Source organism: Scardinius erythrophthalmus (genome assembly GCF_964197995.2).
Source record: "Scardinius erythrophthalmus genome assembly, chromosome: 12".
In the NCBI taxonomy this organism is placed as follows: Eukaryota; Metazoa; Chordata; class Actinopteri; order Cypriniformes; family Leuciscidae; genus Scardinius; species Scardinius erythrophthalmus.
This window is the reverse complement of record NC_138232.1, coordinates 42,735,712-42,758,963: the sequence shown is the minus strand read 5'-3', so window position 1 is coordinate 42,758,963 and position 23,252 is coordinate 42,735,712. Positions and strand designations below refer to the sequence as shown.

The 23,252-nt window shown below is 40.3% G+C and overlaps 2 protein-coding genes across 2 annotated transcripts in view; both read left to right on the top strand.

Moving 5' to 3' along the window:
• hmgxb4b (HMG box domain containing 4b) overlaps window positions 1-13,289 on the top strand; it is a 16,099-nt gene extending 2,810 nt beyond the window's left edge. The window contains exons 4-12 of the mRNA XM_081381220.1: window positions 1,196-1,588; window positions 2,321-2,518; window positions 4,303-4,406; window positions 4,550-4,628; window positions 5,871-5,935; window positions 6,005-6,125; window positions 6,694-6,905; window positions 9,819-9,941; window positions 10,552-13,289. Coding sequence (XP_081237346.1) covers window positions 1,196-1,588; window positions 2,321-2,518; window positions 4,303-4,406; window positions 4,550-4,628; window positions 5,871-5,935; window positions 6,005-6,125; window positions 6,694-6,905; window positions 9,819-9,941; window positions 10,552-10,596 — 1,340 coding nt within the window. The 3' untranslated portion in view covers window positions 10,597-13,289. The remainder of the gene's footprint in view (window positions 1-1,195; window positions 1,589-2,320; window positions 2,519-4,302; window positions 4,407-4,549; window positions 4,629-5,870; window positions 5,936-6,004; window positions 6,126-6,693; window positions 6,906-9,818; window positions 9,942-10,551) is intronic.
• Window positions 13,214-23,252, top strand: LOC308699989 (GTPase IMAP family member 8). Its single transcript, XM_081381219.1, has 6 exons — window positions 13,214-14,120; window positions 15,877-16,424; window positions 18,294-18,594; window positions 19,557-19,625; window positions 20,735-21,012; window positions 22,317-23,252. Exons 1-6 carry the CDS (start codon window positions 13,940-13,942, stop codon window positions 23,100-23,102), a joined length of 2,163 nt encoding a protein of 720 aa, XP_081237345.1. The 5' UTR covers window positions 13,214-13,939; the 3' UTR covers window positions 23,103-23,252.

Here is a 23,252-nt window from a genome sequence, read left to right as displayed (position 1 = left end):
GCGTGTTGATTTGTTCATGTCTTTCATACTGAAAGAGTCAGTACAGTGACAGTCACATTGATAATATTGCTTAATAATAAAGGTGCTGTTTGTAACTTTTACACTCTACTAAAGCATAAAAATACCATAATATGTTTGCAGATATTGTGGAAACATTCTGAGTTCACATTCCCGTTTCTCTGAAAACACTTCTACAGCCAGTTATTTTACTTCGAAATGTGTGTTTCCGTGTTGGAATGTCTGTTTTTGTTTTGATCTGTGCGATACTGCACGTTGCCAATTTACCAATTTTCATTGTCAATTGCACTTGTTCCTGTTGCTTGTCCTCAAACTGACCCGTGTGAGCGCCGTCGAGTCTGAGGAGGCGGGAGAAACGTCAATCTCTGATATTTTGAATTTGAACTGCAGTACCTATTTCGACCACTAGCTGTCATTCTTACAGACTGCACCTTTAAGTGAACTGACTCTGTACGGAGCGGTGAAAAGTCTGTTAAGCTGCTCTGATGGCGTGTTGAGTTTGAGTTAATCGTTAATCGGCGTGTTGAGTGTTGAGCTAATCGACCTGTGACAACTCCGGTAATACCGGTATCACCGGCGAGGGCTTTTAAATCGCTAATTTAAAGGTCGAAAGTAAAATGCGCGTGTCTGCACGTGCATTCATAATGGTGCAGAGCGAGCGTTTTTCCATAGGAACGAACTGAAGATGCTTGCTCTATTCTGCTTGCTCCGCGCCCAATGACACGTGCGCATTTTAGTTTCAAATTAGCGCCAATTCGGGGGCGGATTGCTTGAATGGTGAGTTCATTAGCCTATTATTCTTAATGAAAAACACAACAACAAAACAGTACAATGACAAATTCGCTTATATACCGGTAGGCGCTTTAACATTTCGCGTTGACACCACTCCGCCATCATCGTCAGCTCCTCACTCTCGTGATGAATGACATCTGACTCCTGCTGCTGATCTGTGCTGCGACCCTCGTTCAGCTCACGGTTTATTAAGCAGACACCGTTCGGTTTTTAATTGTAGTGTCTGTTTAACTGAACTAAATTATTATTATTATTTTTCATAATCGACGGTGGGGGGGCGGTGCCGCGGTGGGCAAGTGATGTAACCGGTCTTGCTTCTGAACACCGGTAACTCCGACTATCGTAGCAAGCCTAGCGTTGAGTTGTTCATGTCTCTCTCGTGTAGATCATCACAGCTCCGGATCTCACCACAAAAAGAAGAAGCGTCCCTCAGAGAGCCAGCGCTCGCTGCTGACGCCTGTTGAGCCGGCGGGATCTCCTCAGACAGCGATGGGTCTCCTTCAGGCCATCACCTCTCCCACAGCGGTGGGCACAGAGACGGTGTTCCCCTCGTCTAAAGAGCGCAGGAAGGACGTCAGAGACTCCGCCTCCTGCAGGAAGGACCCTCGAGACTCCGCCTCCTGCAGGAAGGACCCCAGAGACTCCGCCTCCTGCAGGAAGGACCCCAGAGACTCCGCCTCCTACAGGAAGGACCCCCGAGACTCCGCCTCCTCCAGGAAACAGCCACAGGTGGTGCGGGAGGGGCTTCCTGTGGTGGGCGAGGAGGTGGAGCTTGAAGGTGAGGAGATACCATAGACTAGGGCTGTGAAACGATTATTCGCGATTAATCGCATCCAAAATAAAAGTTTGTGTTTACATAATATGTGTGTGCACTGTGTATAACTATTTTGTATATATAAATACACACACACACATGCATGTATATATTTAAGAATTATATTGCACAGTAGTTAACGTGGGACCCAAAACATCTTTGGAAAAAATGTATTTGAAGTGTAATTTGATTTAGTTTCCATCGCGTCCCATTAGACTTCATGGGGAGGGCGGGGTTTATGAGCTATACTGGGACCAGCCACCGGGGGGGGGGGCGATCGAGACGCTTTGGCTTCACTTTTCAGCACTTGTGCGGCACGCTTGGGACACGCATTATCCACGATCTCAGGAAAGTTTTATTATAGGCATTGTTTTCTATGAATGTATCATGTACACAAGCATTTTGACCCTAAAATCTTTAACTTTTTCGGTTTGCGCTGTTACGCCAGTTGTGTGAAAATGTCAGAGAGAGGCAGAGTGAGATCTAAGGATCAGATGAAGACTGTTTACCAGTTAGTTGAGCCAGAATATTCAACGTTTTAAATACAAAATAAAATCTAATCTATGACGAAGTTGTTTGTACTCATGTTTAAATATATAGCCAAATGCAATACCTGATAAAAGGAAGTCATTATGATTGAAAACACGAGTTTGATCAACCTAAACGTTTGTCTGTAATGATGATTGTGTCCATCAGGATGTCACGACGGGGCTGACAGCAGCGGCTCGTCCTCCGCTGACGACAGTGAAGGTGGGAAACTCTTGATCCACGATTCCTCGTCTCAACACAGCAGCAGGAAGAAGAAGAAGAGCAAAAAGAGCAAGAAGAAGAAAGAGCGAGACCGGTCGCGTGAGAAGAAACACAGCAGTAAATCAGCCAAAAGAATAACAGCAGGTACAAACAAAATGCTTCTGTGTGTCTTAAAGGCGCATTGTGTAATATTTAGGAGGATCTGTAGACAAATGCAGTATCATAAACATAACTATGTTTTCAGTGGTGTATAAAGGCTGATATACAGCAGTGTTTTTAATATTGATCTAATACGAGCAAGAATGCAATGTTTCCCGAAAATCCACACGATTTCAAAATGTGACATTGATTTTATACAACAGTAAAAAAAAAAAAAAAAGGGTAACATTAAGTGATGCTCTAAAACAGTGATCTCAAACTCAATTCCTGGAGGGCCACAGCTCTGCTCAGTTTAGCTCCAACCAGCTCCAACTCACACCTGCAAGGAAGTTTCTAGTAATCCTGAAGACCTTGATTAGCTGGATCAGGTGTGTTTGATTAGGGTTGGAGCAAAACTGTGCAGAGCTGTGGCCCTCCAGGAATTGAGGAATTGAGTTTGAGATCACTGCTCTAAAAACAGTATAGTCAGGATTATTGCTCTATTTTGGAACGAAATCTGTGGCTTTGTATGAACGAATGACTCGATGACTCGCTCATAAAAACAGTGAGTTACCGCCACCTACTGGCGATTTTAATATAATATTTGTATTAATATTAAACGTTTTTTAACATTGCATATTTATTGAACATTGTTTTATTTAAAGCATTATTTATTTTTTAAAGGTAAAAAATGAAATGGAAAAATGTATTAAAGGGGGAAAATATTGTCCCTTAATGGAAAAGGTGTGACTGCAGTGGAAGAAAAGGGGGTTCGGCACTGTAAAAAATTGGAGAACCACAGAACTTAGGAAAAGGGATATATTAGGTAAAAATGCACAAGTGCTACTGCTAAAGAGTGCAATGTTAATAATTTATCATAAGCTTTATTGAATTGGCCTAGAGAGAATAATTATTATGACATTTTCTGTCTAAAGACTACATATAAAATAGCTACCAAAAGTAAAGTAACTGCAGTTTGACTAAAAGTTGACAAAAAATGCAAAGACTTTTCGTCAACTAAAACTATGAAAGACAGAATGACTTAAATGTGACTATGACCAATAAGCATTTTCGTCTGAAGATGAAGACGGACTAAATTAAAAATGGCTGCCAAAATTAACACTGGCCTACACACACGTGCGCGCTACAACGCTGCTGCGTATGTATTAAATATGACTGATAATTTAACTAAAATATTTTATTTAATTCTAGTAGCCTACTTGTACATAATTATTTTCTAGGGTTTAAAATTTATACAGATTTGACATTTTTTCCCCATACTTCTGTCGGAATGGGTACGAAGTTGGCATTGAATTTCATTTGAAATGGTATTAAAAAGGTCTTAAAAAGCCTTGAATTGAAGTTGGAGGATCCTGGGGGTACCCTGTTAATGAACCATGATGTTTTTATTAGCTTAGAATGAGCATTTCTCTCTACACACACCGCGGGTCCGCTTACATCCACATGTTTCTACGGGAGCCCTGAACGGACAAACGCGTTTCGTCACTATGTTGTTCTTCGTGATAAGAAGCGAGCTAAAGTCAGCGAACAAAACACTGACACAATGATGAACGAGTATCAATAATATTCGAAATAACAGATTGTTTTACTGAATAATTAAGTAAACCTAATTTCTTAATAAATCTTATTGTTTAACTGGCCACCGTAACTTCTGTTGGGTGCAATTCACAAACTCACCACTAGATGCTGCTAAAAATTACACACTGCACCTTTAACGTCTGTGTGGTGCTCTTGTGCTGACCTTTGACCTCTGGCTGCTCTTCTCTCAGCCAATGGCAGCACAGAATGGAACGCGTTCACTACAGGCCATCAAAGCCACGAGGAGAAGAGGAGGAAGAATAAGGAAGGAGGGAAACGCAAGAGCAAAGACAAGGTGAGGAAACCACTGATACACCAGATGAGCCTGAAACACAGAGACCCTCTCATTCACACGCCTGTCTATCTTTGTGTGTGTGTGTGTGTGTGTGTGTTTGTGTGTGTGTGTGTGTGTGTGTGTGTGTGTGTGTGTGCGCGCAGAAGAAGAAGGTCTTGACGGCGTATCAGATCTTTTATAAGGAGTACAGAAACAGCATTCTGGAGGAAGAGCCAGGCCTCGGTGGGTTCATCTTCATCTTCATCAATCTGCCTGTTTGTGTCTCTGTGTGTAGATATTTGATTATTATCTTAAAGTCTCATATGTGAAGTGAGCAAACGCAGTTGAGTTTGTTTGCTCCTGACACATGCACGAGGTATTCTTATCCTTTTTCACTTTCAAGCATCTCAATTAAAACTCTGAATAGATCAGCCAATCAGATTGGAGCTTGCTGTTTGCAATCTTGTGTCACGATATGAGTTATTTTAACAGTGATATATGTGCCACAGTAGCAGTTTTGCTGGAAATTCACCCTGAAAGAAATTACAAACCACAATGTCAACTTTTAAACATTTATTTTTACAATGGCGGTCAAAATAATTTGGGGTTTTACGTCTCCTATACAAAGCATTAAAAAAAACCTCTGTTGTATATAGCCTATTATGTATATAGCCTATTAATATATTTACAATATAGAAACTATAATATATAAACTATGACTAATAGTTTACAAATGATGTGTAAGTACTTTATTATTGTATACTTGAAAAGTGTTACTGAACTGTTTTCTATGTGAATATACAGTAAAGTGTAATTTATTCCTGTGATCAAAGCTGATGTTCAGCATCATTACTCCAGTCTTCAGTGTCACATGATCCTTCAGAAATCACTCTAATATGAGGATTTGATGATCAAGAAACATTTATGATTTTATCAATGTTGTAAACAGTTTTTTACAATTTACAACATCTTTGAACAAATTGCATTATTTCATGATGCTATGATGAACAAAGTTCAAAAGAACAACATTTATTTGAAATATAATCTTTTGTAACATTATAAATATCTTTACTGTCACTTTTGATCAATTTAATGCATCCTTGATGAATACAATTTTTTTATATTTAAAAGTATTTTCCCCAAACTTTTAAATATTAACCCTAACCCCACAAAAATCTGCAGCAGCACAACAGTTTTAAACACTGATGATAATCATAACAGTTTCTTGAGCATCAAATCATCATATTAGAGTGATTTGTGAAGGATCATGTGACACTGAAGACTGGAGTAATGATGCTGAACATTCAGCTTTGATCACAGGAATAAATTACACTTTACTATATATTCACATAGAGAACAGCAGATTTACATTATATGTTGAGCAGAAGAGACTTCTTTTAAAAACAATAAAAATGGTATAGACCACAATCTATTGAGCGCTAGTGTATGTGAATATTTATTGTGTGTGTGTTTATCTGAACTCAGATTTTGGGGACTTGAGCAAAAGACTCGCTGATGCCTGGAAGCAGCTGCCAGAGGGAGACAAACAGGTGCAAACAGCATCATTACCCATCATGCACCTGTGTAAAGTGTGTTTGCTGACGGATTGATGTTTTCAGGTGTGGCGAGAGAGATCGGAGTACCTGCAGCGCAAGCAGTTGAAAGAGAGCGTCAAACACGTCAAGCACGTCAAACAGCAGCAAATGCCGCGACCGCTCAAAGACAACAGCAGGGTTAAAGGTCAGCTCTCAAATCCCTTCAGGTCACTGGCTGCGTTTACATGCACAACTTTTGTTTCAATCGGACTGAATTCATTCCGATTGATGAATCTGAAGGTAGTGTTTACATGAACGCTAAACGTGATAGTGATGATGTGCGCGTTTATATGTCGCCAGACGCTCACAGACGCAGTGAAAGGAGGATTATAGAATGATGGGACACTCATTTATACAACACTTTATTCAACAGAAGAACAACAGCTCGTTCAGCGCGTCATTACGCTATTTCTACGTCATTGCTCATGCGCAGTCCTTTCAGTTTCGGTTTTCAATCCAATCAAGTGTTTACATGTTCTCTCGATTGGATTAGAAAAGGAATAAACCACTCCTTTCAATCCGATCGAAATTTCATTGGGATCGAGCTCAATCGGATCGAGTAAGGTGTTTACAGGAAGGCTTTTAAGTGCGATTGAGCGTCAATCCCATTACTAACAGATATTTGGTTGCATGTAAACGTAGCCACTGATGTCACTGTCAGCGCTGTGATGTTTGATGTTTTGTGTTGATGTTTGGTGTTGATGTTTGGTCAGGTCATCAGTCATGTGCAGTGACTCCAGCAGGAGGAGTCGTTGTGTTGAAGAGACCCGAAGCATCAGTGACTCCTGTCCAGAACGGATCGGCAAACGCTCCCGCTTTCTCTCCGCTCAGAGACCCGGACGTGGACCCGATCGATGCGGCCGCTCACCTGCAGCTTCTGGGAGAGTCTCTGTCTCTGATCGGGCGCAGACTGCAGGAGACTGAGGTACACATACACACACACACACTAAAGTCACACTGCTTACCATAACCGCCAGTTTCAACACACTACTAACTAACTTAACTAGGCCCCGCCCCTTTATTCTACGAATGAATTAAAAAGTATGAAAAAAAATATAATTCATCGGAATGGTCCGAAACTTGGTAAAGGTTTTGGCACTTGCTGTGTGAACACACAAAATCATGGACATGATTCATAAATGTTAAATGGTCCTGAAAAAAATAGTCACACTTGTATTGTTCAAAAATGGAAATGAATGTGAGACGAGTTTCCTCTAGTTGGAAGCGTTTGGTACTGCAGCCGAACACACTCTCACTGAAAGCTCATTATTTGAGATGTCAACCTCAGATTTGGAACACAACTTGTTTAGATTTATGGCTTGAAGTTTTAGAGTAAAACGTATTTTGGAAAATATATATTTCATATAAAAATGTAAAAAAAAAAATTGTGCATTTTTTATAATAAATGTAAAATTGTATAACTTTTTTTTTTTAAAGGGGCAGTAAGTAAGAATTACTCCCATCTAGTGGTGAATTTGTATTTTGCAATCAAACTAATTTTGCTCTCCAGCGCCTCGCGTTTTCAAATGCGCGTTGCATCTACGGTAAGCGATATGTACCAAAAAGCTTTGACAGGATGTCTTCTAATAGCACCTCGTCGAGTTTTCCTTCTGGTGAACTGGTTTGTTATTTCAAACAAACTACAACTTGACACAACGAACAAACGAATGTTACAGTTTTGAACAAACAAAACTTACAACCTTGTTTATAGGACCTTCTCTACTTTACTCAATAGCTGCTATTCATCAAAGAGCCTGTTTAACTTTTAACTATGTTCTACTGTCTATATCAGTGTTTCCCAACCTTTTTTCAGTCAAGGCACCCTTTGAAATTTAAAAAAAAATGTGTGGCACCCTATACTAGTGTTGTCACGATACTACTTTGATACTATACTTTGAAATGTGCTGGTTTTTTTTTTTTTTTTTTTTTTTTTTTTTGATGTGCACAAATAAATGACAGGTAGGCTACCATAAGATTTTCTTCTTCCTGTTCCTTTTTTTTTCTTCGTTCATGCATGTTACAAATGAATGAATGAATTAAACATTTTTAATTTTATATAATATATAATTTTGTTATAATTGCACAAGATAGCTTGTTTTTACTACATTTTATGTAGCCTAATAATTTCACAGTAAATCTCCAAATTAATGTAGAAACATCATAAAGACAGTATATTTCAAATAATTGTTTAATGGCATCTTTTTATGAATGAAGTGTTATTTGATTCTGATGTCACTGCTGCACTGTCACATGTGGATCCCACAAGCGTCCCATTTTCTCACAACTCTTAACGTTCATTTAAGACTTTATTTAACTAATTTAAGACTGCTCTGATGAGGATACTCAAAGCGAAAGCTCGAAAGAGAAGTCGAGTCTGGCGCGCGTCGTGTCAGCATCACAGGACAGCGCATTCTCTTTTGTATTTTCTCGCTTGCATGGTTAGAAGCATTTGCATGAAGAAGAACGTGATTATATAATGTAACGCTAGCCAAAGGATGACAGAAAAAAATGCTGCTTTAATTGCGTTAAATATTTTTAACGTGTTAAATTGAAAAATATTAATCGCTCGCGTTGCGTTGACAGCAGCACAACCGATGTGAATACGCGGCAAGACGGACGTTGTGACAATTCGTGTGTATTTGACTGTAAGCGCATCAATGAAAAATAGGCAGCTTTATGTGGACGCACTGGGAATGAGGCACGGGAATAAAATCACATGCAAGCGCAACCTCCGCAATTCAACGCCGAAAACTTATGATTTGCATTTGTATTATAAATTTGTGCGCATTATTTGTTGTTATTAGAGACTTCCGACGATCCGAGATTGATGGTAAAGATTTGTTTTTTTTACACAGTTTCCCGCTGGGAAACGCTGGTCTATATAGGCTAATAAAAAAATAAAAAGCCTGTAATTAAGACCTTAACATTGACTTACCTGTCGAGAAGAAAGCAGGCAACTTCAGCGTCTCTTTTGAAAGCTTTCTCCTGCATTAGCTATCCCGACATTATAGCTAATAACCCTTGTTTTTGTAATCTCCGATCACGTTTCCTTTTACGGTCTTATTGTGGAGTTTTTCGACTAAGAGGACTCGTTATCCTGTGACTTAACCGTGCAGTGCAGCCTTTTAAACTTGCCGGGGCATTGACAAAAGCGCCTCTCACTGCTCTGCTCCGTTTCTGCTGGTTTCTGTCACGTGACGCGGGCTCTGAACGAAAACGCGTTGTGGAAACGCGTTGGCCTAGTACTTTTTGTCCCTCTCTGCTATTATAGTTTTTCAAGATGGCGGAACTACAGTACATGGAAGCCTCCGTGGACCTACCCGTCCCATGTATATAAAGATAATAAATTCTTCGTTTACGAGGATAAGTCAGATCATTGGCAGAGGTATTTGGACACCATTGAGGACATATTTATGAATAAAAATATTGATTTTAGATAATAAAATACCTAAAAAGTTACTTATTGTCCCTTTAAGTTCACAATAATCTGCCAAGTGTTCGTCTTTAAAAAGAGACCAAACTTCAGTCTGTGATACAAAGATTTAGGAACGTTTAAGTTGGAAATGTTATTTTCAGGTCCATACTCAAAAAGTGAATAAATTGATTATAATTACTGCATAAATACAATTTACTACCATAAAATCCTCTAAAAATACAAAATATTAAAAAAAAAAACATTATCGAACTGAAATATAGTACAATCATTTCATTAAAATAATAAAAAAAAAAAAAACAGTCCTTTTTGACCGACACACAAAGAGCACCAGTTAAACACCTGCTGAAGTGTGTGAGCATCACGAGGTGTGTTTTGTGTCTAACTGTCCGGTGTGTGTTTCAGGGCATGGTGACCGTGTCGGGTTCTCTGTCGGTTCTCCTCGACTCGGTGTTGTGTGCTCTGGGTCCGCTGGCCTGCCTCACCACTCAGGTCCCAGAACTCAACGGCTGCCCACATCATGTGCTGGTACGTACTGACCACTCATTATTTTAATTACATAAACATCAGTGATCCAAATGACTTGTACTTATATATGCATGTAGCTACATCTCTACTTAGAAAATCTGATTCTGTATATCACAGAGCTTTACTCTTTGTTTCTGGTGCAGAGTCATGGACGCATCATTGCATTTTATATGATTCTTTAGCTTGGTTATGTTTATATCATAGGAGAAAGCTACATATGTACTTATTTAATGCAAAAGTTATTTTAGGTAAATCACCCTCCTATATATCAAATCTTTTAATTTATTACTCAAATAGTTCTCGCACTAGATCTGGTTCTCATATTCGGCTAAAAGTCTCAAGGGTATTGTCAGCACTTTTAAACGTCTCTTGCACAATGTTTTAAAGGACACTTGCAATTGTTTTTCTTGATTTGCTATTATTTATTTAGTGTAAATTGTGGTTTTGTCATTTTGTGATTCTTTTGTGTGAACCTTTATGTGCTGCCGTATTGACCAGGTCTCTCTGAAAGAAGAGATAGTGATATCTCAACGTGATTCTCCTGGTTAAATAAAGGAAATAATAATAATAATAATAATCACTCTCACTGCGTGTCTCTGTTTGTGACCAGTCAAACACTCTGGATAACATCGCCTACGTGATGCCGGGTTTATGAAGGATTCGGATCTCGTGCGGCGTCTCCACTGAAACCATCGACAAAAGACTTTAAGACTTGCACAGTTTTGCACTGGACAAACTCACAGACACTTCAACTTTTAACCTGCTTCTTAAACCTGCGCTCCATTTTTTTATCTGATCTGATGTTAATTTTGTATTTCTGTTGTTTTTCTCAATCTCTCAATAAAATCCATTTTAGTATGTTCTTTTAACTCTGGAGTGGACTGTTTTTAGATTTGATTTGTTTGTTTTTTTGGTTTAAATAGTTTGAAGGTACCATGAGATTTTTTTTTTTTTATGGAATTTTGTAGTGTTTATTGTAAAGGATTTGTGGGTGCACATCATTATTGTTTTAAAAATCTTGAATCAGAATAAGTTCCTCTTGCAGCTTCTCTTCTCTGATGTTGAGGGCGGTGCAACCTGTCACTCACATGAGATCAGCCAATAGCAAACCACAACCATCCAATCAATTCCTCACAGACACAATCAAGCCCCGCCCACATTTGTTCTTGTTCCAGAAGCGTTTCACTTGGATATACGGTCTGTCATGATGCAGAGAATCTTGATGAGCGGGTTCATTAAAAGTTAACCCTAATGTCAGATGTTTTAAAGAGACTTGTATAGACACAGTGTCTGTTCACACAGGACGTGTTTCTGAGATCAAAATCTAGACAAAATTAACTCATGAGGTCTACATGAAATAAAATGAATTCAACATTTATAAACACGTCTTGAAAAGATGATTTAGAAACTGTGAGACATCATGATGTCTTTATGAAAATTAACCATGGTTTTATTGGTCGTATATAGTTGAGTCATGGTAACCATAAATCAATCATGGTCAATTACAAAGACAACTCGATCATGCCGGTTTGCACTGCACAACATCAGGAAGATGAGGCCTTTCCAAACTGAGCATGCAACACAACACTGGTCATCTCTAGGCTTGATCACTGCAAGTTCATCAAGTTGCAACTGCATCAAGTTCAAGGCATTGACGCTTGCTTACAGATCTACCACAGACTCAGCTCCCTTTCCTACTCAGCTCCATTGTTCCCTCTGAACCATGTCACTTTCAACTGCCCTGTCCTCTGAGTTGTCTGTCTAACTTTAAACCTGTCTCTCCAACTCAGCTAGCTGATATAATCTCTACTATGAAGTGTTCTGGTTCTAAGTTAGACATTATCCCGGCTCATCTTTTTAAGGATGTTTTTTCTACCATTAGTCATATGGTAACCGCTATCATAAACAGCTCTTTAGACAAAGGTGTCGTTCCAGCTAGTTTTAAACATGCAATTGTTTAACCTATGTTGAAAAAAACTCAACTTGATCCAGAAATGTGCAGTAACTATCGACTGATCTCTAAACTGCCTTTTATCTCTAAGCTTTTAGAGAAAGTAGTTTTCTCACAGCTCCAGGTTTATTTTAATTCTTTTAATATTTTGGATTAGATTCAGGCTTTTGTGTTGTGCTGGTTTTGTTAGACCTGAGCGCTGCATTTGATACCATTGACCCCAACATTCTTCTTGAACGGCTAGAGAACGGCTAGTAGGTGTCAAGGGCACTGTATTAAAGTGGTTTGCTTCCTACCTCGAAAGAGGACTTTTTCTGTAAATTTAGGAAATTGTTCCTCGTCATCTGAGCCTGTTTTGTTTGGTGTGCCCCAGGGATCTATTTTGGGACCTTTGTTGTTTTCTCTTTATATGCTCCCCTTGGCCCTCATTTTTCAGAACTACAACATTTCATATCACTGTTATGCTGATGATTCTCAGCTTTACCTTCCAGTAAGGCTTGACACCACTGCTTCATTCGATGTGTTATTGGAATGTGTAGATCAAGAGGTGGATGACAAATAATTTTCTGCAGCTAAATGAGGATAAAACAGAGGTTTTAATTCTGGGTTGTCCGGCAGATTCCTCTCCTGCTCTGAAAGCCCAGTTAGGTCCTCTCTCAACAAATGTATGCAAACAAATCAAAAACCTTGGCGTGATCTTTGACTCTTCACTATTTTTTGATAAACAAATTAGTGCGGTTATTAGAGGAAGCTTTTTCCATTTAAGATCTATTGCAAAGTTGAAGAGCCTTCTTTCAAGCAAAGATTTAGAAGTTGCAATTCATGCATTTGTAACATCACGATTAGACTATTGCAAATCTCTTTATTTAATCTTCACTATCTTGATTACAAATTGTTCAAAATGCAGCTGCAAGACTTTTGACTGGGAAAGAGGGATCATATTTCTCCTGTTTTGGCATCCCTTCACTGGCTTCCCAGTAAGTTTAGAGTTGATTTTAAGATCCTTATGTTTGTTTATAAGGCGTTGTCTGGCTGTGCACCAAGGTATATTTGTGATCTTATTGTGCCATACTGTCCTGCTAGGGCACTTAGATCTTCAAATCACTTGCTTTTAAATGTGTCACGATGTCGCTACTAATTATTAAAGGGTGATCGGGCCTTTTCTGTGGCTGGGCCCAAGCTTGGAATGCTCTCCCTCATCATGTGAGGTCTGCTCCTTCATTGGACATTTTTAAATCTACTCTGAAAACACATTTTTATTCTTTAGCTTTGGGAAACTTGTAATTGTTGTTTTTTATAGTGTAGTCCTGCTATGCACTATATACAGCACTTTGGATCAATTTGTATTGTGTTAAATGTGCTTTATAAATAAAGGTTGTTGTTGTTGTTGTTTTTCACTCGCTCCTACGAGTCTACATCCCTACCAGAAGCCTACGATCGGTCAACGAGCGACGTCTCGTGGTTCAATCACAGAGAGCCACAAAATCACTTTCCAGAACATTCTCATTCACAGTTCCATGATGGTGGAATGATCTCCCCACCCTCATCTGGAATGCAGAATCCCTGGCAACATTCAAAAGACAGCTGAAAACCCATCTCTTCCGTGAGCTCTTAACCTCATAAAAAAATAAAAAATCTTTCCTTTTCCTATAGTCCTCCCTTGTCTGGCTTATGCTACTCTGAGCAATGCCTGACCTTTGTATTTTGAGCACTTCTTGCATTGTTTTTGTCTCTTCATTGATGACTCGCTTAATTTAGTCCTAATTTGTAAGTCGCTTTGGATAAAAGCGTCTGCTAAATGACTAAATGTAAATGTTTTGCAACACTAACCACAATTTAACGATAATTTACAAATGATAATCAATCAGCCAAAAACACATTTACTATAATAAAACCAGCTTTAACTCTGCTGTGTAAAGAAGCCTTTAGAGGGGGTTTCAGTTTTTCAGCTGGTCAGGATGTGAAACCAGCTTTTCAAACTTAAAAAACATTGAACCCCAGCAAACCAGTTGTTCTGGGTGTGGCATTATCAGTGTGATTCACACGCATGCCAAGGATCATTCCTCCACCCCAACTGCAGGAGAGGAGAGGAGGGGTGTGGCACATCTCTGACGGACGCGAGTCTCTTCACTCTCACAGGGAGACGCTTCACACCTGGATCAGGAGAGAGAGAGAGACAGACACGGACCTCCCAGACACACACAATCACATGGATATCTCTAATCAGGGTAAGATTAAATTTCCATTCATATACTCGAGTTCATGTTCTCCCACAGTACAGTGAGCGGTTTAAAATGACTCATTTCATTAAATGAGTAATTTTATTAAATTGTTATTGAAATATTTCATGACAGTGAGGAGAAACAAATAGATTAAATCATTTAACTAATCTAGTATAAGTTATAACTTCTATTACTAATGCGTGTGTTTTCTGCTGAATGCTGTGTAACTGGACTGACTGGTGTCTCATATGTTGTAATGTGTGAGGACAGAGATTCAACACAAGATATTAATCACATAAACCTAAAAATAGAGTCTGAAATTGTAACTGAAATGTATTTCTTTTTGAGGTGAGGTTCTGAACCTTCGTAAAATGTATGTTGTTACTACACTTATATTTCCTAGTCTTCTCAGCGTCTGATTGATTCTGGAGGCTCTTTACGTGTGTGATGCTCTTATGTGTCTGTGACGTCACTACTGAAGGCCCACTGTGATATTAGACCATATAGCCTATAATAAAAGATAATGAATTTCAAACCTGAACCAAACATATTTTTATTCAAAGCTCAACAGTCTGTCATTAGTCTTTAGTCTGCCACACACACAAAAAAAAAAACCATTAAAATCATAAACTCAAATGTCATTGTGAAAAAAAAAAGACTGTTGTAACAGTGCATAAATCAGACCTTTCAGGCTATAGCCTAACGCTAATAAGCCTTATGCCAAAATTATTATTACAACTAAATTGTCGGTCATTAAATAAGAAAACTACTTGTGTAGATGATTTGCTTTGTGTAACCCGACATCAGACATTAGGCTGAAGTATTTTTTTGCACACAGTGCCGCGAAAAAATCAATCACTCACGGCTGCGGCAACTCGCGCTCGCTTCATTCGTGCCCACGGTATATTTGTAGAACTTCAAAAAAGAAACAAAAAAGATGCTGGAGCCAATGAGCAGCCGGCGGGGGCTGCAGGACGACTCAACTCAACGGACAGTTTTTAATGTTTTATCAGACAATAACTACTCAAGATTTTGCTTTAGTGTCATTTTCGGGACAATTAGGGCCGGATTCGGGATTCAGGACAACATCTTAGATTTTGGGACTATCCCAAACTTTTCGGGACGTCTGGTCACCCTAGGTCAGAAGTCTGTAAGCATTTGGTCTTTAGATGCTGTTCAAACACATTCGATCACATGAGCGTTTACACTACGAAAGCAATCCGGTCTAATGCATTTTCAACTCCCTCTGGAAGTGGTGAAAGTGGACAAGCTCGAGGCGTTTTAGACCCTGTTTAGACCTGTGTTTAGTGTCGTTCACTTGTGATCCGATCAACCAAAACGCTTCCTAACACCAGGTGTAAACAGGGCCTTTGACACTGTGTTCTTGTGATGTCATCAGCCAACCAGTGTTGCCTTGATGTCATTTTACTGCATCCATTAGTTAATAGTCACTTGACATCTATAGCTCAGGTGATTGGCTCAAATTAATGTGTATATCGGCATGAACTCAACCAATCAGCATGTTCAGCGCCCAATCCCACCCCTGAAAGATCCTGAACTTTGAAAAAGTACTCCTCGCAAACCTCGCAAACAGGGACTTTCGGAGGGGGAAATATTTACCCGGATCTTCATTTAGACCCTGGTTCCTGCGGTGGAAACACACCGAGTCCCAGCCCAAAGTCCCTAGCTCCTGGGGAAAGTTCCTGTGGTGGAAACGCGGCTCTAGTGGCTAACAGATTTCTGTTCTGTCTCTGTCTTCCAGGTAACGGTCCTCGCGGCTCCCCCTCTGAGCTGTGTTTGGTGTTGGTCGGCAGCATCGGCTGTGGAAAGACCCTGACGGCGGACACACTCCTGCATCAGACTTCGGATCTGGGATCTCCGGCCTCTTCCCGTGTGAGCCAGATCCGGCGAGGGCTCTCGGAGGGCCGGCGGCTGTGCGTTGTGGAAACCCCTCGCTGGTACTGGCGGGGCAAGGAGTTGGAAGCCGACATTCAGAAGGAGACCCGGCGTTCCCTCAGCTTGAGTGCCTCCGGACCCTTCATCTTCCTCTTCCTCATTCCTATCGGGGAGTTTACGGAGATGGAGAAGTGCATCCCGGATCAGCTGGAGCACATTTTTGGGCAGTCGGTGCTGGGTCACACGCTGGTGCTGCTCACCTGTGGAGAATACCTGATGGACCGCAGTCTGGACGAGTACCTGAGCAAGGAGGAGGGGCTTCAGGAGGTGGTGAGGAGGTGCCGAGGACACTGTCATGTGATCAGGAACCGCAGATCTGACAACAGACAGCAAGTCATCTCTCTACTGGAGAAGGTGAGGCTACAGGTGTCCGACTGAAAGCTGAGATCATCCTACATGCAGTCAAACCAAAAATTATTCAGACACCAGATATCATTTTTTATTTTTTTTTTCTAGTGGGTGCAGGACACTATAGTTCATTTATGTAAGTGAGGATAGCAAAATAAATTAAACTGTGAGATATTCGAACGCGCATACCTATAGACTGAACACGTGGTGCGCATGTGCACGCCGTCTGCGTTTTCATAGGTTCGCTTTTTTTAAGTTTACATGGAGATAATAACGTTTTTGAAAAATTTACACCGCTTGCACTTTGGAACCTGTTTCAAGGTTTGCGTTTTCGAGCACCAAATACTGTTGTTGTGCAAATGAACGGCCAGAACACATTAAAAGTTTCTGTTTTCAGTTAGAACGGTTACGTGTAAGCGGCCACTAAGTTAATATCTAATGATCTTTGCAACGGAAGTGAATCAATCTAAACTAACTTTAGCTGGCAATAACTTTATTCTAGAGCTGCTGTAAAGCCTAAACAATCTCTGTTACTTTAATTTCCTTATATCACCTTCAGCTGCTTTGAAACAATCTATATTGTTAAAAGCGGCAAGCGCTATATAAATGAAGGTGACTTGACTTGACATATTATACCCATAAATTCTTCATACAGTGACTACCAGTAAAATTTATAAAAATTTGGGACCACAAATTATTCCGACACTTTGACTTGACCATGTTTTGGTGAAGTGTTTTTTCTTTAATTGGTAATGCAACCTTTTTTACACACAGACTGAACAAAATGAAGCATTGCTTGGTGATTGGTTGAGATAAATTGGTATTATATAATTGTGTAGTTAAATTTAACAGCTGACAGATATTCAACATAATTCATGTGTGAGACAGTCTAACAGAAGGACGGACAAAACCAGTCAAACATCCACTGAGTTCTTGTCATATTGGTGATATGCCATGATGGTTCGGAGTAAAATCAACCTAGGGTCCTTTGCACCATGACCTCGAGCCAAACACCCCCCAGCAGCCCTTTTTCCCTTGGTTGAACATTATTAAAGTTAGAGCTTATTTAGAGATATCAGCCCGATGGCTTAGTGCAGGCGCTAATGGACCCGAGTTTGTCTCTCGTAAATTACCGCACTAATAATGTCCAGAATGGCACCAAACTTCTACAGTTGTACAAATAGGTTCTGTACTCATAAAATGAGGCATTGGAAAGTTTGTAAGTACATCAGGAGTTCATTTAAATAACACTTGCCTGACGGCTCATGCTACTGCTAACCCGGACAGTTATTTGGGAAAAGCATGTAAAAGTCCTGGCAGAAAGCGATGCATGAGGATGTAGTGTAACGACGGCCAGTTCCAGGAATGCACTAATATTTTGTTGGTAGTACCAGCTTGCAAAAATTATTAGTTAACTATACAGTTAACACTCGTTGTTACGCTAAATCCTTATGCATCGCTTTCTGCCAGGACATTTACAGGCTTTTTTTTTTGGACATTAAATGTGCCTTATGTAGAATTTTAAATGCACAAGTCGATACAGACCAGAATAAATATCTGCACTGTTTTAGTATTTGAAACCGGACTCCCCTTTGATCAGTTTCAGTTTGAAAATATGGTCTCGGACTCGACAGAGACTCATAGTTTGGACTGCATCATGGTGTTTTCTCGTTAGACGACCTGAGCGATGGAAGGCAGGACTGTATTTAACACATTTATATTAAGATAGTAACATGCGTTTGATGCTGAACTAAAAAAAAATGACTTATTTTAGATCATCTTAAGGGTCACACTGTAATGGAAGGGATGATGTATTATGACAAAGTACAAATTGTAGGATTTTGAGACATGTTTACCTAGTTTCTAGTGTCTCAGGTGGAGCAGATGGTACAGAGGAACGGAGGATTTCACCTGCTCAGGGAAGAGGAGAAAGACATCAGAGAGGAGAAAACAGAGATGAAGCTCAGTGCAGCAAGAGACACAATGTGGAACGGAGGCAACAGCGGAAAACTAACACAAATCAACACATTTGACAAACAAACAGAGGAACCCGTAAGTGATGGAGTGATTGAGAAACACCTGATCAATGGACTTCAGTCACAGAAGCGGGAGGATGAGGAAACACAGAGCAAACATGCACTTCTGGAGAGAGGCTCGAGCTTCAAACTCACCAAAGGTGCTGAAATAAACCAGAACAAATGCAGGGAACTAATCCAGAGCTTTCCTATCCTGCTCCTGAAGGGCCTCTTCCAGCAGAGTTCAACTCCAGTCCCAGTTAAACACGCTTAAACCAGCTAATCAAGCTGGGGTGTGTTTCCCGAGAGCATCGTTAGCCAACTATGGTTGCAAGTTCCGACGTTATCAGCATCAACGAGTCTGAGTCAAAGTTGTGTGTTTGGAGCGACAGATCTTGACCTGTGGTTACAAGCAGAGTTTCTTGTTTGCATGACATGCGGACTCAATAAATTCTGATCTTGAGCCAAACAAGCAAGCTGACATTCAGTGCAATCTATATCTGTTATTTAGACTACATACAAATATCCTTTACGTCTTTTAGTTTGTAAAGAGATTTAAAGTGTCGTTTATGAAGAGTGTGCATGTGTGAACGAGCTCTAGTGCGTAAGAACGAGTCTATGATTGAATCTGGAAATATAGCAAAATAACTGAGAAAAATGAGAAGTAGTCCTCAGATGACGTTCATCATTTATAGCAAAACATCTCGCGTTAATTCGATCTCAAACAGATTCATCAACAGTAGTCATTACTCCAACACATGCGTGACATCATAAACCAATGTGGTTGAACAACAAATTTGCGACAATACAGTTTCGGGAAACAGTCGTGACGAGCTAGTTGATTTCTTAAACAATGTATCATACTATATTAGTGAAGCAGCGAGTTGCGGCGTTGTACGGGAAACACACTCCTCTTCAGGATCACTGGAAATTTCAGATAGGTGTGTTGGAGCCAAACTGCAGGAAAGTGGCCCTCGAGGAGCAGGATCGGATACGCCTGAACTAATCAAACTAGTCACAAAAACTAAATGCTAATAATATATGTTGATGCCACTTGGATGACGAGAGAAATGTTTGATTGAAATGATGCTCATGTATGAGATGTGTTGATGTGTAACTCTAGAGGGAGCTATTCTCAGTCAGATGATGGAGGAGCCAGAGCTTCAGCACAGCCAGAGCTTCATCAACACTAGTAGGTTCATAACATTCACTCGCCTTCTTGAATGGGCATCTCTGGGATTTTTTTCCCCACATGTTTTATGGTCCAATAGATGAAAATGCTTCATCTGATCACTTCGTAAGGTAGCACCCTCCTCAACAACACACGATTTGAGGAATCATGCATGTCTTGAGCTCAAATGCTACAGGAAGATGCACAACTTAGTCAGTTTGTGAAATCTGTGTCCTAATCAAGGTTATTATAGTTTTTAAATTCGTTTTTATTTTAATATCGTTTTCAATTTTGCTTTAAATTTCAGATTAGTTTTAGTTAGTTTAATTAATGGTTTTGTTAGTTTCACTCTAGTTTTTATATTTTGTGAACACATTTCTATTTAGTTTTTATATAGTTTAGCAGAGCTAACAGAACACTTCCAGTGTAGACCAAAGTGAGACGTTTTATCTCAGCAATGTTTAATGTTTTCACAGATTACAGTTAACTCTTGTGCAGAGTAGACATCTTAATAATAATAATAATAATAATGGTTTGAGATTGAACAAATAAATGCAACTTAAAAGTAAAAATTCTGAAAAATTCAGTGGTTAATCGCCTCAGATAACTTCACGTGCATGAAGCTCCATCATATACAGGCATTTCCCTAAACAGCCACAGGTCAGATTTACCAGATTAATAAGAGTTTATTAATTACGAAACCGATTATTTATTTTTGCTTATTATTTTATTTCAGTTAGTTTTTCAGTAACTGTTGTTAGTTTTGTTTAGTTTTTCATTTATTATGAATTTTGTTAACACTTTATTTTACAGTGTCCTTGTTACACGTTACATGTACTTACCATAGTAATAACAGTAAATTATGCACAATTACATGCAACTAACCCTCAACCAAACCCTAATCCTACCCTAACCCTATAATAAGTACATGTAGTTAATTATTATTTTTCAGTTCTTAAATATATAATTACACTGTAACAATGACACTTTAAAATAAAGTGTAACCTGAATTTTTTTTTTTTTTCCCTTCAGTTTACGAGACCAATAGTTTAAGTCTTAGTTTTGGTTTTAGTTTACAAAAATAACCTTGGTCCTAATGCTGATACATTTGCTTCTGTTTCTCATTCCAGTCCATCACAGTTTTCAGAAGGTTTCGGATGACTTCGAGACTCTCTCTCCTGGATCTCCTGTATCTCCTGTATCATCCTCACGTCCCTCCTCTGATCTTCTGGATGATTCTTCTCTGCCAGAGCTGAGGATGGTTCTGCTGGGTCGTCGTGGTTCTGGGAAGAGTGCGGCTGGGAACCTCATTCTGGGTCGAGAGGAGTTTGAGCTTCATGGAGAGGGTCATGTCAGAGCGGCGGATCAGGAGTGTGTGAAGGCCAGAGCGCTCGTGGACGACACGCGGGTCAGTGTCACAGTTTTGCTTGTGTCATGTCACATCTTACTGAGATTAAGTCCTTACTCTGATTATTGCAGTGCTCGAAGTGGGAACTTTTATGGCCGTTTACACCTGGTGTTAGGAAGCGTTTTGGTTGATCGGATCACAAGGAGACAACACTAAATACAGCTGTAAGAGCTTGTCCACTTTCACCACTTCCAGAGGGAGTTGAAAACGCATTAGACCAGATTGATTTCGTAGTGTAAATGCTCATGTGATCGAATGCGATCACTAAAGAAAAAAAAATCACTAAAGACTGTCTGCTCTCCGTCTACTGATCTAATGCGTAACATTATGGGAAGCGCGCTAACCATATGGGATTTAAATGGTCGGATGAAGACCCAAGTTTGGTTTGAAGATGAAAAACATCCCAAGCACAATGTTCTCTGATCATTCCTGATTTTTAACACACACTCACAGCGTTCAGCGGATCTCGCGTCTGTCAGAGCAGAAACTAAATCTGATGCTCTCTGTGTGTTTCTCCGTCATCTCCGGGCGCGTTCATATGTAAATTGCATCAGCTTATTCGTCCATTAAATCGAAAGATCTGAAAAAACACACATTTTCCTCCCCATAGACCCTCCCCTTGAAGAAATCAGGACAGAAGTGGGTGAAAGTGGACAAAAGAGACGGATTAAAACACCAGGTGTAAACGGGAATGTGTCTTTCTCATCTACTTGTGATCCGATCAACCAAAACGCATCTTAATACCAGTATTTTTGACAGTGAAGAATCACATGTTCTACTGATTCCTCTATTTGACAGTGTTCACATAATCCTGAAGGGTACGTGCAATGTTTTATTAAAACATATAAGAACGAATGAAAACTGACTAACTGCAATGCATTTCAATGGATGTGGAAGCAGAGAATGTCCGAGTGTATGGGTTAGTTATGCGCACTGTGATTGGCTCATCGCTTTTGGGGGCGTGGCTTAGCCATAGGTTAATTAGCATACAGGCGCAGGAAAAAAATAAATGTAGAAATGTGGAAATACAGAAATAAATAAATGTAGAAATGTGAAAATACAGAAATAAATAAATGTAGAAATAAATACATATATAAATAAATATATAAATAAATGTATAAATACATAAATAAATACATATAGAAATGCATACATAAATACTTACTGTAAACAGAGCCTGTGTTTTAATCCCACTTTTCCAGAACACAATTTCAACCGAGGACTGACACTGGATTATTTGAAATGTAAACTTCACATTCTGAAGCTGAGGATTGATGTGATTAAACCTCTTCTGTCTCCTTCAGGTGTCTGTGATCGACACACCGGACTGGTTTCAGTCAGAGAGATCTCCAGAGGAGGTGAAAGCTCAGATCTCCTCGTGTGTGTCCCTGTCGGCCCCGGGCCCTCACGTGTTCCTGCTCTGTGTCCCCGTGGACCGGCCCACTGTCTGCGAGCTCCCGGCGCTGAAGGCCCTCGAGGGAACGTTCGGACCCGAGACCGTACGCCGGCACACGATCGTCCTCTTCACGCGCTCCGACCTGCTTCCGAAGGGATCGTCCGGTGTGGAGGCGGTGGAGGATTACATCGGTTCCCAGCGGCCCGAGATGCTGGAGCTGGTGCAGAGATGCGGAGACCGATATCACATTCTCACAACCGGACAGAAAAACATGAAAGAGCTTCTGGAGAAGGTGAAGCAGACGGTGAAGGAGAGCGGAGGGAGTTTCTACAACATCTCGCTTTACCAGGAGAACCAGGAGAACCAGATGAAGAGCGTGAGGAGAGTCAGACAGAACCAGTCGCCTAGTTCTCTGGATGCCGTGCGAGAGACTGAAGAAGAGGAGGAGGAGGTGACGGAGAAGAGTATTCGCTTGGATTCATCTGCTCCCGATCGCTCTCTGCTGCGCTCCGTGTGGGAGACGACGAGGTCGGGAGCGAGTCGTGTGCCGAAGCTGCTGTACGCCGGAGCACTAACCGGCGCGGCGCTAGGCCTGTTCCTCGCGGGAGCTGTAGGGGGCGCTGTAGGAGCCGTGCTGGGGTCCGTGGCCACGGAGGTCGGGAGACGGAGATTCCTTAAACAGAAAACAGAGTGATTCCGGAAAAAGACAGTTTGAGCTGCTCTGTGAACTGTAAAATCATTCCCACCTTTGTGGTTTCTTGCATCAGTCAAATCTGTACAAAGGCAATTTCAAATTTGCTTTATTGGCATGACTGTACATAATACAGTATTGCCATATTCATTG